The following is a 14,227-nucleotide window of genomic DNA, read 5'->3' on the forward strand; positions in this document are numbered from 1 at the left end:
GGGTCTTCCCTGTGGTGGGCAATATTCAAGCGGCTTTTATGCACACAGGGACCTACCACCATTGCAGGCAGGGCCATAGCATGCTTCCTGGAGAATCCCTAGCATTCAGTTTAGGTGCAAGTGTCACAGCAGTGCTGAGGAAGCTGTTCATATCAAGTCTGGAGAAGAGTGTGTGGGAAGGCCAGAGCCTTGGATAGAGCATGGGGCCCTGCCACCAGGGGCTGTGTAGCCTTGGTTAGGTCACTGTTGTCTCTGGTTGCCATCTCTGTCCAGACTGTGGAAGGGGCAGCCGTGATCTCCAGTGGTTTGGGCCCTGGTCTCCTGGACTTAAGGCTGGTATGTCAGGAAGATGCCTGTGAACCGGGGCTTGTGTGCTTCTCAGGGTGTGATCAGAGTCCATCTGCTGGAGGCCAAGAAGCTGGCCCAGAAGGACAACTTCCTAGGGCTTGGAGGCAAGTCAGACCCCTACGCCAAGGTGAGCATCGGCTTGCAGCACTGCCGGAGCAGAACCATCTACAAGAGCCTAAACCCCACCTGGAACGAAGTGTTTGAGGTAAGGGTCTCTTCAACCTCCCTCAGAAGTCCTGGTGTCTGCAGGCTTCACTCTGGGCTGGGATGGGCACAGTGGCTCTCACGGCTCCTCAGAGAAGCCATGGTTAGGGTGAAAGTCTCGTTAATGGGCAGGTAGGTCTGGGTAACTCTTGCTCCCTGTCTAGAAGGCTCTCTAGTAAACTATTCCGACCCCATTTTCTGTGCCCTTTCTTCCCTAGAATCATCCGTTGAGTATTTTCAATGAAAGGAGAGCAATACTGCATAGGCAGCCATGTCCAAGTCCTCAGCCTTCTCTGTTACCGCATGGGTGGGACTCACAGCCTGGCAATCACATTTCAGGGTCACCCCCAGCTGCCCCTTTCCTTAGAACTACCTCTGTGCTCTGTTATGTCTGGTCCCAGGCAATGAAAGCAGGTGGAGAAAGGGCAACTTAGCTCCCTGATGTCCCACAGCCCCCATGTGAGGAGAATGTGTCAGCCTAAGGCAGAGCAGATGGCAGCCAGTGACTTCTGTGGCACCGTGCTGTGGAGTGTTTGTGCTGTCTCTGGTCCCCTCTGCTGCCCTCCGGGGAGGCCCTAGGCTGGGCTCTGGCAGTCTGTGGGTTGTACGGTGTGATGTGTCTCTGTCCTTGCAGTTTATGGTGTATGAGGTGCCTGGGCAGGACCTGGAGGTAGACCTGTATGACGAGGACACTGACAAGGATGACTTCCTGGGCAGGTGAGGAGTCAGGACCTGGGCTTTGGAGTGTCTTCTGTGCTTAGAGTACAAGGCTGGGACTTGGGGCATTTAGAAAGGACAGACTCTCACTGCTTACTGACCTGCAACCCCCTGTGACAATGGCCACAGTGAAGAGAGTGACTGTATCAGTCTGTCACCACATTCTACAGTCCTGTTACAAACCTCCCTAGATGTTTCTAGCCCTGACACAGGCCCTGGAGGAGAGTGGTAAGAAGTACAGAGAGGACCCCAGGGCCCGTGTCCCCACTAAGAATCTACCCAGAGTCCCTTTTGGAACAGTGAGCAAGGTGCTCAACTCTAAGGAGCCTTGGTCATTCCCTGTGTGCTGAACTGAAGGCTGCAGGCGCACTGACGTGACCCCTGGGGGGCTGGTTGGCAAACTCAGACTTGCTTTTAGTCTAGGCCGGTTCCACGTACAGGAACCTCCTGTAAAGGCACTAGCCCTCAGTATGCTTACTGCCAAAGTCTCTGTGGCCACAGAACACCCTCCCTTGGAAGAGTCTAGCTGAATGCTTGACTACAAACATGTACAAACAATACGGTGTAGTGACTTTGGCCACTGCGGTTTCCCACCAAGTAGGGAAGGGCACAGTGCAGCTGGATCCAGCCTCCCAGAAGATGACCGAGGGTCAAGCGGGGGAGACACGGATGCTTATTCCTCAGAGCAGGAGGCAGGAGCAGAAGTGACTCGAGTCTCATGCCCCTGTAGTATGTAGCTTGTTTCCCTGAGCGTGGAGTTATAACAAGTAGAAACATGACCAAAGAAATAGAAGACAGAGCATCGCAGGGTGCTGCTGCTCGTTCTAGAGTCTTCGTGGTCTCGGAGACTGCAGTTTGTAGTGATGTGGGTGGAAGTACGGCCTGTTACTTCCTTCCAGGGTGAGTTCAGGTGCATGCTGGATGTGTGCGCACTCCTGAGTCACACAGGAACTCAGACCTCCCTCTGGCTCACAGAACCTGCAGGTTGGGTTTAGCTTGTGATAGGCTAGGGCAACATTGTGATATGGGACGTCCCAGCTTTCACACACACACACACACACACACACACACGTCATCTATTAATTGCCACCTACATGACACTGGTTCCACTTATTGCCAGTCACAGTGCACTGGACCCAGTTTTCAAGTCAGAGGGGCATCTGACTGTTAGAGTACCTCTGGCATTCAGAGGGCATGGGTCCAGCCAGGAAGGCAAATTCCTGTGATGCATGAACAGTTTTGCACAATGAAGAATTATCCTGCTCAAAATGCCAACCGCAGTATGATTGAAAACCCAGAGGGGCTGTATCCAGACCTCTGCTTGTCCCTACTGGGGCTGGGAGCCGCTTCCTCCCTACAGCATAAGCCCAGTGGAGCGCGCTGGAGGTTAGTTAGCCCTCCCTCTCTCCGCCTGCAGCTGGTCTCCCACTGGCCCAGTGGCCACATCCGGTCCTTTGAGATCGGAGGCCACAGTGGGCCCCTGGGCCTGCTCTGGGCCCTGTTGTCCTTACTCTCCATCTCCCAGCCTGCAGATCTGCCTCGGAGATGTCATGAAGAACAGAGTGGTGGACGAGGTAGAGACGGCACACCCAGCCCTGGGGTTTCCAGGGACAGCCCTCTCAGAGCACAGCTCTGGCAGGTCACTTCAGCCATCTGGCCCTGGGGACACATGTCCATTCTCAGGGACGAGAGTTGGGTGAGGCACAGATGGCTCTGGGGAGCCCCCTCTGGCTGGAGTTAGAAGTTTCCCTGGGAAATACCTATAGGATAAGGCACCTCAGCAAGGGCATCAGTCACCTCATAAGAAGGGAGGCTGGAGCTGGGTCCACAATCCCAGAGTGTGGGACTTTTCTCCCTTACCCGCCGGTCCCCCAGCCTGCTGGGCTCTCTCTGGGTTAGCTAACCTTTTCTCTAGTCCCGAATTGTCAGCAGCCAGCCTCCACCCTGAGCTTTCCTTCCTCTGCGACCCGCAGTGGTTTGTCCTGAATGACACGACCAGTGGGCGACTGCACCTGCGGCTGGAGTGGCTGTCACTGCTCACTGAACAGGATGCGCTGACGGAGGTGAGTGGGTTCCCAGCAGAAAGGATTGTCAGGGGAGGAGCCTCAGGAGAAGAGGAGGAGAAGGAAGAGAGTCCATTTTGCCTCCTGGTTCAGAGACAGGAAGGGAGATAGCCCCCACTTCTACCTATTGCGTGCAGGTAGAGGCACGGAGGGAAGAGGCCTCCCTCCATCTGTTGCTGTCTCCTGGAGAACATGTCACTCCAGCTTCTCCATCAGGGCAGCTCCTCATCTCTCAGTAAACAGCCTCTGAGCTTCAGTCAATACTTTTCAGCAAGCATGGGGTCCTTGGCGCTCTGTGTCTGGGCCTGTACCGGATTTCACAGACATCTACTTTTGTCTACCTTGACCCTATCCTGCTGCAGATGTATTCTCAGCCAACATAAAGCTAGGTTTGTTAGAGTGAGCATGGGTTGGCTGCCTCTGCCCTGAGTAGACGTCTCCAAACCTGCCTGTCTCCTGATTCTGGGAGTATTCAGTGAGGGTGTGTCTGTTTGCAGACCAGAGATAGCGGCCTCTCCACTGCCATCCTTGTGGTCTTCTTAGAAAATGCCTGCAACCTGCCGGTGAGTCATGGTGGGCGTTAGCCTTCTGCTCAGCACTGTCAGATGCCCTTGTGTTGTTTTAACGCCAATTCTTGTGTTGCAGAGAAACCCTTTTGACTATCTGAATGGTGAATATCGAGCCAAAAAACTCTCCAGGTTTGTCAAAGTAAGTGAATGTGGCTGAGAACTTGACTTTTCCCTGAAGTGACTATAGCCTGGGCCTGTCTGCCACATAGCCTCGGCTCACTGGGCCGACACTTTGTTCTCAGTCATTACCCTGGAGTCCCAGAGTAATGGATTCCAGGTTTTCTTGTTGTTTGTTGCTATTTTATAAAAAGATCCAGAGGGTGGAGGGTCTGGGCCTGGGCATAGTGGTGGGTGGAGCTGGACGTGTTCGCTCCAGTTCTGGCCTCTGCTGTGCAGCTTAGGGTTCCTACTCAGGAAGTCTCGCACAGTGCCCATGCCATAGTGCAGCCCTTGATGCCAGGAGACATCAGTGTCCCCACAGAGACACTGGCTACCCTACAGTCTACTGATAAACCTGGGGAGTGGAGGGTAGGGAGGGATAGCTGTCTTGGGCCCACCCTGAAACATTGTGGGTCTCCCCCTTACAGAATAAGGCCAGCAGAGACCCTTCTTCATACGTCAAGCTCTCTGTGGGCAAGAAGACCTTTACAAGTAAGGTAAGACAGTTACTGTGGAGGTCTGAGATAGGAAACGGGGCTCCCACCCCTCTTAAGGAGAGACAGAACAAAGGGAGTTTTCTCATGCTGCAGGCTTACAAAGCCCTTGGAATCCCTTCCTTATGTGGCAGGTGGCTCCACCAAGAACAGGCCAGCGGAATTAGGGCTTACCTTGGAGCATGGGCTGAAGCCACGCCTTTCTGCTACACTGACTGTCCTCAGGTTCCTCAGGCAGCTGGTGGCCACACTGGGCAGAGCGTGTCCACCTGGCCCTCAGGCGATCTCTCCCTTTTCTGTTCTCAGACTTGTCCCCACAGCAAGGACCCTGTGTGGAGCCAGGTCTTCTCTTTCTTTGTGCACAGCGTGGCAGCTGAGCAGCTCTGCCTGAAGGTTTGCTTGGAGTGGGGCTCTGCGGACACTTGGGAGACTGCTGGGCCAAGGACTGCGGAGAGTTTTCTGTGTACCTTGGGCAGTTCCGGTAGTCAGCCCCATAGTGCGTGGGAGGGTATGAGGCCCCACAAGCCCTCAGTCCCTTGAGGCTGGTGAGGTCACCACATAGGAGACTATGGGAAGACGGACGGTTCAGTCCCTTAGTTCCTTCAGTACAAATGTATTAATGAAGGAAAAGGTAACAGGCTAAGTACTCAGCAGTATCAGGGTCCTGTGCTAGAACCTAATATTTACAAAAGATCTGCAGAAGAATTACCTTTTCACACGAGCAAAGAGAGGCTAAAGCAATGATCTGCTCAAGAGCTTATGGCCCACAGTAGTGCCTTTAAGCCTAAATGTCCTACCACACAGCAGCACAAAAGCCCCTCTGGTCCTGGGCATGCGCCAGACTAGCCTCCTGCAGACCATCACCACCTCTGCTGAGTTGCTCTCTTCCCCAGACGGCCTGCCAGACGCTAATTGCTCCATAGTCCATACATACTGGAGTAAGCCCAAACCCACCAGGACCAGAGAGCTGTGGTAGCAGGATGGGTTTAGCTCCCCCTAATTCTGTGACCGGCCCCGCCCAGGTGCTGGATGATGAGCTGGAGTGCGCCCTGGGAGTGCTGGAGTTCCCCCTGAGCCAGCTCCTCCCCTGTGCTGACCTCACCCTGGAGCAGTGCTTTCAGCTGGACCACTCAGGCCTGGACAGCCTCATCTCCATGAGACTGGTGCTTCGGGTAAACAGCTCCTGTCTTGGTGGGCGGGGCTGGGGTGGAACAGGACCCAGCACTGAGCATCTGTTGAATGTGAAAGCCAGGAGAGAGGTTTCTGTCTTCATCTATTCACTGGGTCAGTACATCAAAGATAACCTCTCAGAGTTCCTTCCCGACGGTGTATTAATGAAGGAAAAGGTAACAGGCTAAGTACACAGCAGGATAGCGGACTTAGTGCAGTCTTAAATGATCTCAAGGGTACTATCAGCTCTGCTATGAGGCCTGCTGAAAGTTCAGTCTTATTAGGGCCACGAGATATTTCCACAGAAATGTATGCACCGTCAACTCTTGTTGCTTCAAACACTGCCTCTCCCATGCCTTCCATCCTTCCTCCTAGAACTTCCCTGCTGACTTTTCCTGTCCTTGTCCCATGGTAGCACACTGACTGGCCCCTGGCCCGCGCTCCAGACCTAACCTTTCATCCCCTCAGAACCAGCATCCTAATCTTTTTATTTGCCTTACTATTTTTCAGTGTGGTTTTTATTTCAACGGTGATTTTCTTCTCGTCTTAATTTGACCCCTTCCAGATCCATCTGGTCTTTTCCATGCCCACACTCCCATTCTGTCTTTAGTCATTTCAGATGTTTACATTGTCCTCTGCTAATTCTGCTGTCTGAAGATCTTGGGGGTCTGGGAGTAAATTTCTTCCCACAGTAGATGGATAATGTGATGATTGTGAGAAGGTTCGAGGGAGGCACATGTTAAATGCTCACAATCCCTAGTCTTCACACTGTGACCCACAATCCCATCTTCACACTGTGACCCACAATCCCCTGTCTTCACACTGTGACCCACAATCCTGTCTTTCACACTGTGGCCCACAATCCCCAGTCTTCACACTGTGACCCACAATCCCCAGTCTTCACACTGTGGCCCACAATCCCCAGTCCTCACACCGTAACCTGCAATCCTGTCTTCACACCATGACCCACAATCCCCAGTCTTCACACTGTGACCCACAAAGGATATTGGGAATTAACTTTGCTGTTTAGCTTGTCGACTGTGTTTTCGGGGTGACTATTCTGTGGCTGTTGTGAATGTGTTCAGTGTTCCCTGATGTGTAGATCAAGGCTGTTCTCTGTGGGAGAGGCTTAGCTGTTGCTCCAGCAGAGTACACACAACTTTAGAGACCTAGATGCATTGTTATGTTAATTGCAGTGGTTTTTAAAACCCATAGCAAATCTGGATATGAACTGGAAGCTCTTACCGACGGGCCTATCAGGTGGTGTGTTTGGTGGACTTTTCCCTGTAAACAACCTTGTCATCTGCCTGCAGTTCTTACGCGTGGAGGGACGAGAGCTGGGAAGCCCATACACCGGACCCGACGCGCTAAAGAAAGGGCCTCTGTTCGTCAAGAAGGTGGCCACCAACCAGGGTTGTAAAGCCCCACCTCTAAAAGAAGGCCTTGGAGATGTGGCAAACACCTCGGACCCTGCCTCTTATGTCAAGGGAGCCTCCAAGAGCACTGATAACATCAGCGTGGCCACCATGGCCCCTGAACCTAAGCCCGAGCCCCAGGAGACAGGCCTGGAGCCCAAAGGCAAGGACAGTGCCAAAGGGCTCTGTGAGTCCCCAGGAAAGAAGAAGATCCCAGCTACCACCTTCCTGACTGTCCCAGGTCCCCACTCTCCGGGGCCCATCAAGTCACCCCGACCCATGAGCCGCCCCGCCTTCCCATTCGCATGGCCGCTCCCAAGGGTGGCTCCCAGCATGTCCTCACTCAACTCCCTGGCCTCTTCCTGCTTTGACCTGACAGATGTCAGCCTCAGCACCGAGTATGCATCTCTCTGCTTGATCTTATCTAAGATAACCTGCATGAAAAGTAGATAGGAACTACTGACCTGCTCACGCTCAGGGTGCTTACAAAATGAGTTGACAAGAGGCAGCCTGGACTAGTAGGAAGGACACAGGGTGTGTGTGTGGGGGGGACTGGACTAATAGGAAGGACACAGGGTGTGTATGTGGGGGGACTGGACTAATAGGAAGGACACAGGGTGTGTATGTGGGGGGGGACTGGACTAATAGGAAGGACACAGGGTGTGTATGTGGGGGGGGGGACTGGACTAATAGGAAGGACACAGGGTGTGTATGTGGGGGGGGACTGGAGTAATAGGAAGGACACAGGGTGTGTGTGTGGGGGGGACTGGACTAATAGGAAGGACACAGGGTGTGTGTGTGGGGGGGGACTGGACTAATAGGAAGGACACAGGGTGTGTGTGTGTGGGGGACTGGACTAATAGGAAGGACACAGGGTGTGTGTGGGGGGGGACTGGACTAATAGGAAGGACACAGGGTGTGTGTGGGGGGGGCGACTGGACTAATAGGAAGGATACAGGGTGTGTGTGTGTGGGGGGGAGCTGGACTAATAGGAAGGACACAGGGTGTGTGTGTGTGGGGAGGACTGGACTAATAGGAAGGACACAGGGTGTGTGTGGGGGGAGGACTGGACTAATAGGAAGGACACAGGGTATGTGTGTGGGGGGGACTGGACTAATAGGAAGGACACAGGGTGTTTGGGGGGGAGGACTGGACTAATAGGAAGGACACAGTGTGTGTGTGTGTGTGTGTGTGTGTGTGTGTGTGTGGTGGGGGAGGACTAACACTGACTTATGACCCTGGCTAACAGACTTCAGTTGTTAAGGTCCCTTCCACAGAAACATTTCCTGGATTCTAAGTGTAGTGGGATAACATGAAAAGTTTAGAATACAAACATACATGGTAAGTGGCTGCCTTGTATTATGTGTTTCCTATGGGCTTAGCGTGTCTTCTGACTCAATCTTCTTAATAACCCTACAAGACAGAAGAGACCATTATAAAGTCCCAATCCCAACTCAAGCAACCATGGCATAAGGTCCGGCTCCCTCCAGGGTTGGCTGTGTTTTCTACTGAGAATTAGGAGAATTCTCTGAGTGCTGGATGGAACCCTGGAGGGAATTATTGGCTCAGATGAGTCTGTGTTCCTCACAGATGACATTCTTTTCTGACTCTGGGTGAAGGGAAGAGGGACAGTTCTGACAGTAACAGGACCCTTTCTTTTTTCAGAGTTGTGGATTCCAGGCAGCGGCGGCGGCTGGGTGAGATTCAGCTCACGGTGCGCTATGTGTGTCTCCGGCACTGTCTCAGGGTACTAGTCAACGGCTGCAGGTAAAGAGGTTCTGGGACCAGGGAGGTCCTTTGGAAGGACCAGGTGACGATATAGCTGGAGTGCTGATGGCAGCAGCATGTCCTCCTAAGTGACTCATAGGCCATGGGTGGCAAAACCCCTCCAGGGAGCGTGTTGAGTGGTGGTGCTCTCTGTGGGTCTGTGTGGGTGCTGATGGGGTCAAAGGGGCTTCGCTCAAACACCTCTGAACTACTGTCTTGGGGTGTCCTTCCTAAGCAGGAACTACCAACTTGTGTTCCTTAAGCACAAAATATGTGTTCAGAACCACAGCTGGTATCTTGTCTTTTAATTGTGTAGACTTTTGCCTTGCATTTGTCCAGAGTACAGAGAATTTTAGTCCTCCAGTGCATCCAATCCCCAGTGGTTGGTACATCCTCCTCCAAATGAGTACTTGCCAGGTGTAAGGACCAGGGATTCCTTTTCTCTGCACATCAGAAACTTGACGCCGTGCACCAGCAGTGGAGCTGACCCCTATGTCCGCATCTACCTGTTGCCAGAGAGGAGATGGGCAAGTCGGAAGAAAACCTCAGTAAAGCAGAAGACCCTGGAGCCCCTATTTGATGAGACGTGAGTAGGGCAGCACTTAGCAAACCTCAGCATTTACACAGTCCTGAGTGCCAAGGTGACGTGTCGGGGCTTGCCAGGTATGGGGCAGGTATGGGAGGACACTGGGCTGGGTGACTTCATGAAGCCCCATATACTTTTTAGTGGGAAAAAGGACCGGTTGGGCAATTTACCAAAAAAAAAAAAAAAAAAAAAAAAAAAAAAAAAAAAAAATGTGATCAAGGCTGCTCTGCTCCCATTTGCTGTCCTTAGAGGATAAAATGTTACCAGTGGTGGACAGTACTTATTCTTTCTCTCAGTTCTCTGGCCTGTCCTTCCCTCCTGCAACATAACAGAGTTGGCAGGTGAAAGACATCCTTTCTATCCGTCCATGTCTTTGAGGACAAAACTGATAGGCAGACTGTAAGCACGTCTTGCTTTTGTTAATCCAGTTGTAGCAAGTCCTTTAAAAATGTTTGTGTATGTGTGTGTATTCCACACGCATAGCAGTGCCTTCGATGTCCAGAAGAGGGTGTTGGTCCCTTTGGAGCTGCAGTTACTGATGGCCTTGAGCCACCCGCTGTGGGTGCTGGGAACTGAGCGCCAGTCCTCTGCAGGAGCAGCAGGCTCTCTTAACCACTGAGCCACTGTCTCCTCCTCTGCTTCGCAGCCCTAAGAGAAGACATCTCCAGCCAGCTTGGGCACATGACCTTCTCTCCCTCTTATTTTAATCTTAACTACTCTAAATGGCTGAAACTAAGTCCTCTTTGTCCATGTCTACCCTCATCAAGAAAGACTGCAGGAAAGCTAATCCAGCATTCTCTGAACACCATGCCAGAAGCACCCTCCTCTAGCCAGAGAGTGGGGACTGCTTTGAAGAAGAACTCTGACAGAGTTATACAAAGATGTTGAAATGGCTGCAGTAGGTCACAGGAGAGAGTTTAACAGCTGTTATTAATCCTCTCTAAACATTACAAGATGAAAGCCAAGGTTATCTGAAGGCAGATGAGCAGACCCCGGCATAACAGAAACCTACATGAGGTCGGTTCCAGATTCCCGTGCTGAGCCATGACAAGGCTGAGGCACAGTCACTATTTTCCATGTGGCTTCAGTAAGCCCACTCCATGAGCGTCCTGGTTTTCCATGGTCAGAACAGAGAGGAGTGAGGTGCTCCTCTGAGCGGGGGCAGATGAGGGGAGCAGTGAAACCACGATCAGTGTAAAGTCGGGACACGATGTGACACACTCTGAACGGCAGTCTCTTGACACTGTCTAGATTTAGAGACGGCTTACCTGTGATGGAGACACACCGAGAGCCCAGGCTCAGTCTGTCACTTTTAAAAGTTGTCAGCTCTTGTTTTAGTGGGAAGTGAAAGGAACCACATGTTTGATTTCAACACAAGTTACTGTATGTCAATTTCATATTTAACATTTCGACTTTTAAAGGTTTGAATTTTTTGTTCCCATGGGAGAAGTACAGAAGAGGTCACTGGATGTTGCAGTGAAAAACAGCAGGCCTCTCGGCTCACACAGAAGGAAGGAGATGGGGAAAGTAAGTAGCCCACTTCCCTCTGTCCTAACCCCTGATTGGTTCTTTCCAGCTCTTACCAGGAGGGACAGCCTCTTGAAAGGATGTTGGCTTTCATATTCTTCAGACCTAATGGAGAAATACAACGTAGTGTATAGACATTATTTTTACAACCTTGAGAATATCCAAGTTTAATATTCCATAAGTATGTGGCATCGACTCTGGTATTACCTACTGTTTTTTATAAATAGACCATTAAATGAAGCTTGGATTACATTAAGGTTTCTGAGTTACCAAGAGGACTCCTCTGTGGCAATCATCCAGTGGTACAGTTCTGTTCTTAATAACGACCGTCTGTGCTCAACTCTGCATGCCTTCTATGAAACTGACAGCAAACGTCAGAGTTAAAATACCTGTAATTCTTGAAGGTAGTCTTTGAAAACTTAAATTTACGTTCCAACAGGAATGGCTTTTGTGTTGTTTTTGAGTCAGGGTCTCATTACATAGCTCTGGCTGACCTAGAACTCAGTATGTAGACCAGGCTGGCCTCAGACTTAAGAGTTCCACTTGCCACTGCCTCCTGAGTGCTAGAAGTGGAAGTTACTTCTAAAACATCTGAGGCAGTGTCTGCACTCTGGAGGGAAAGGAAAATACTCTGATGGATGGATGGGGAAGACCCCCAGCTGAGGAGCTATTGGCAGTTCGTAGCTGCGGGAGGAGAATCCTTGTGTTGCGGCGTGGCCACTGGTAGACTGCTATACTCGGCACACATGAACAACACTAACTGGATTAGTGGGTTATTAACAATAGAGACATGAGGTTGGAATGTGGACACACTGCAGTGCTCTGGTGGAGCTGGGGAGGGAAATGTCATGTCTAGGTACGATTATATTTATTTGTATGTGTGTATAAAATTCTCAAAGAATAATTAAAAAATACCTTGCTGGAAACTGAAACCTTCATGCTCAGCCCGCTTGCCCCAGAGCGCTCCCCTCAGACATATGTGGAAAGCACTGTTTGTCATTGTTTAGGTGCTGATTGACTTATCAAGACAAGATCTGATCAAGGGCTTTTCACAGTGGTAAGTGTGCCTTTCGCTTGTCACCGGCAGCATGTAAGACACCCTCTCAGATGGCTGCCCTGTCCCGAGCTCTTTGCCTGTCAGTACTTCTCAGATGCTTTCACTTAGGTGTAACTGACTGTAGGTCTGCCTGCAGCCCTCTGTAACTGCAGCATTTTCCCTGGCCAGCAACTCCCAGACAGCTGGCCTCTGCCGTCTCCACAGAGACATGTTGCTTGTCTTGTTGCAGCCCCAGGTTCTCATTCTAACACACTCCAAACCCCTGTCTTACAGGTATGAACTGACTCCAGATGGACAGCCCAGAAGCTGACCATGAGCTCTTCTCTCCAGTGTTAGAAAGTGTATATGTGTATTTTTGTCATTTAAATCAGAACATACATTTGATGGAAACAGATATTGTATGAACTCTTAACTACATGATACTACATGGATAGTAGAGGAAGGTCTTGTAAAAGCAGGGACCATTTCTGTTAACTTGGATTAATTCAAATCCGGAAAAAAAAAAAAAAACCTGTGGTATTTGTATCTATGAGGCTCCAAAACCTCAGTAGTAATTGTTCACATTAGTGCCCTGTCCTGAGCACAGGGTTGTGGGGGAGGGAGCCTGTTTAGAATAATTCTTGGGCAGTTACTGAGCACAGGAGGGCACTCTTTTGTGGAAATAAAAAGCATCCAAAGTCAAAATCACCCAGAGCTAACTGCCAAAGCTCTTCTGGTTGCCGCCTGTGATGCTTGTAAGCCTATGTTTGCCCAAGATTCTCAGTTGGGACAAACTACCCAACTACCAAATCCCAGCTACTGTGTATTTTCCTAGAGGCAACAGTGTTAAGAGTGATATCCTTGGGCTGGAGAGATGGCTCAGTGGTTAAGAGCACTGACTGCTCTTCCGAAGGTCCTGAGTTCAAATCCCAGCAACCACATGGTGGCTCACAACCACCTGTAATGAGATCTGACGCCCTCTTCTGGCGCATCTGAAGACAGCTACAATGTACTTAGATATAATATTAAATAAATCTTAAAAAAAAAAAAAAAGACAAAAAAAAAAATTTAAAAAAAAAAAAAAAAAAAAAAAGAGTGATATCCTTAAATTAAATGCTCTCGGAAAGCCTAGGGCCAAACCTCTGGGATGTGGCGTTATTTCCATAGGAAATGTCCAGCCTCAAACCAAGGTCTATGTCTGAACTGTAGGTTCAGGAGGCTGCAGAACAGACACTTCCTAGGAGGAAAGACGGCCTTTTGTGTTTCTGTTAGGCACATGTGAGATTCTAAGAAATGGACAGGTCCTCCACATAGACTGTTAAGAGGAAAATATGTGCATTGTGTATTTAAACAAGTGCCTTTTACACATTTCAGTTTGTAAGACCAGATAGATTTTTGTTCTGTTTCTAGGGTGACTGCCACCCATTCAGACAATACTCCCTGCCATGTTCCTGCTGTCTTCAATGCTTTTCCTTTTTATTTATTATTATTTTGTGTAGGACATGAGCAGGGGGTACACAGGTCATGGCACACGTGGGCGTCCAACACTTTCCATAAGTTCTGCGCAGGAAGTGACGTTTACCTGCCTAGCAGCCATCCCTGATGCTCTGCTAAAGACTGCAGCAGAGTGGGTATAGTGGCAAATGTCTTTAGTCCCAGCCCTGGGAGGCTGAGGCAAGTGGCCTCTGAGGTCAGGCCAGCCAAGGCTACAACGTATGAGTCTCAACAACAAAAATGGCAATCTTCTGCCTGGGCATGCTGGCTCCACCTGAAATCCCAGCACGTGGGAGGCCAAGCCTGGCCTGCCTCAACAACACGGCAATAGTGTGCACTCTGACTTGTAGGTTATGTGTTATTTATTATAGACTGATATTCATAGCTCCCACTCACCTATCAAGTGTGAGATGTGGTTTCTGCTACTGTATCCTGTGCAGATGTGTGTTCATTCAGTAGCATCCTGAGGACACAGAACAGTTCAGATAGTGTGCCTTTTTTCCCAATGGCTATTCCATACTGAAATGGTCTCTTCCTGTGTAGTAGCACTTTCCATTTTAACAGTTCTCGGTGTAGGCAAGTGGATCTCTGAGTTTGAGGCCAGCCTGGTCTACAGAGGAAGTTCTGGGACAGCCAAGGCTACACAGAGAAACCCTGTTTCCAAAAAACAAAAACCAA

At 50.4% G+C, this 14,227-nt stretch overlaps 1 protein-coding gene across 1 annotated transcript in view; it reads left to right on the forward strand.

Moving 5' to 3' along the window:
- Positions 1–12,912, forward strand: part of Esyt3 (extended synaptotagmin 3) — a 44,846-nt gene extending 31,934 nt beyond the window's left edge. The window contains exons 9-23 of the mRNA XM_052187559.1: positions 383–553; positions 1,187–1,269; positions 2,795–2,843; positions 3,243–3,332; positions 3,830–3,895; positions 3,978–4,040; positions 4,489–4,557; positions 4,861–4,947; positions 5,577–5,726; positions 7,038–7,537; positions 8,805–8,906; positions 9,361–9,492; positions 10,914–11,019; positions 12,027–12,076; positions 12,350–12,912. Coding sequence (XP_052043519.1) covers positions 383–553; positions 1,187–1,269; positions 2,795–2,843; positions 3,243–3,332; positions 3,830–3,895; positions 3,978–4,040; positions 4,489–4,557; positions 4,861–4,947; positions 5,577–5,726; positions 7,038–7,537; positions 8,805–8,906; positions 9,361–9,492; positions 10,914–11,019; positions 12,027–12,076; positions 12,350–12,386 — 1,755 coding nt within the window. The 3' untranslated portion in view covers positions 12,387–12,912. The remainder of the gene's footprint in view (positions 1–382; positions 554–1,186; positions 1,270–2,794; positions 2,844–3,242; positions 3,333–3,829; positions 3,896–3,977; positions 4,041–4,488; positions 4,558–4,860; positions 4,948–5,576; positions 5,727–7,037; positions 7,538–8,804; positions 8,907–9,360; positions 9,493–10,913; positions 11,020–12,026; positions 12,077–12,349) is intronic.
- The last annotated feature ends 1,315 nt before the right edge of the window (positions 12,913–14,227 follow it).

This window comes from Apodemus sylvaticus, chromosome 7 (assembly GCF_947179515.1).
Source record: "Apodemus sylvaticus chromosome 7, mApoSyl1.1, whole genome shotgun sequence".
NCBI classification, from domain to species: Eukaryota; Metazoa; Chordata; class Mammalia; order Rodentia; family Muridae; genus Apodemus; species Apodemus sylvaticus.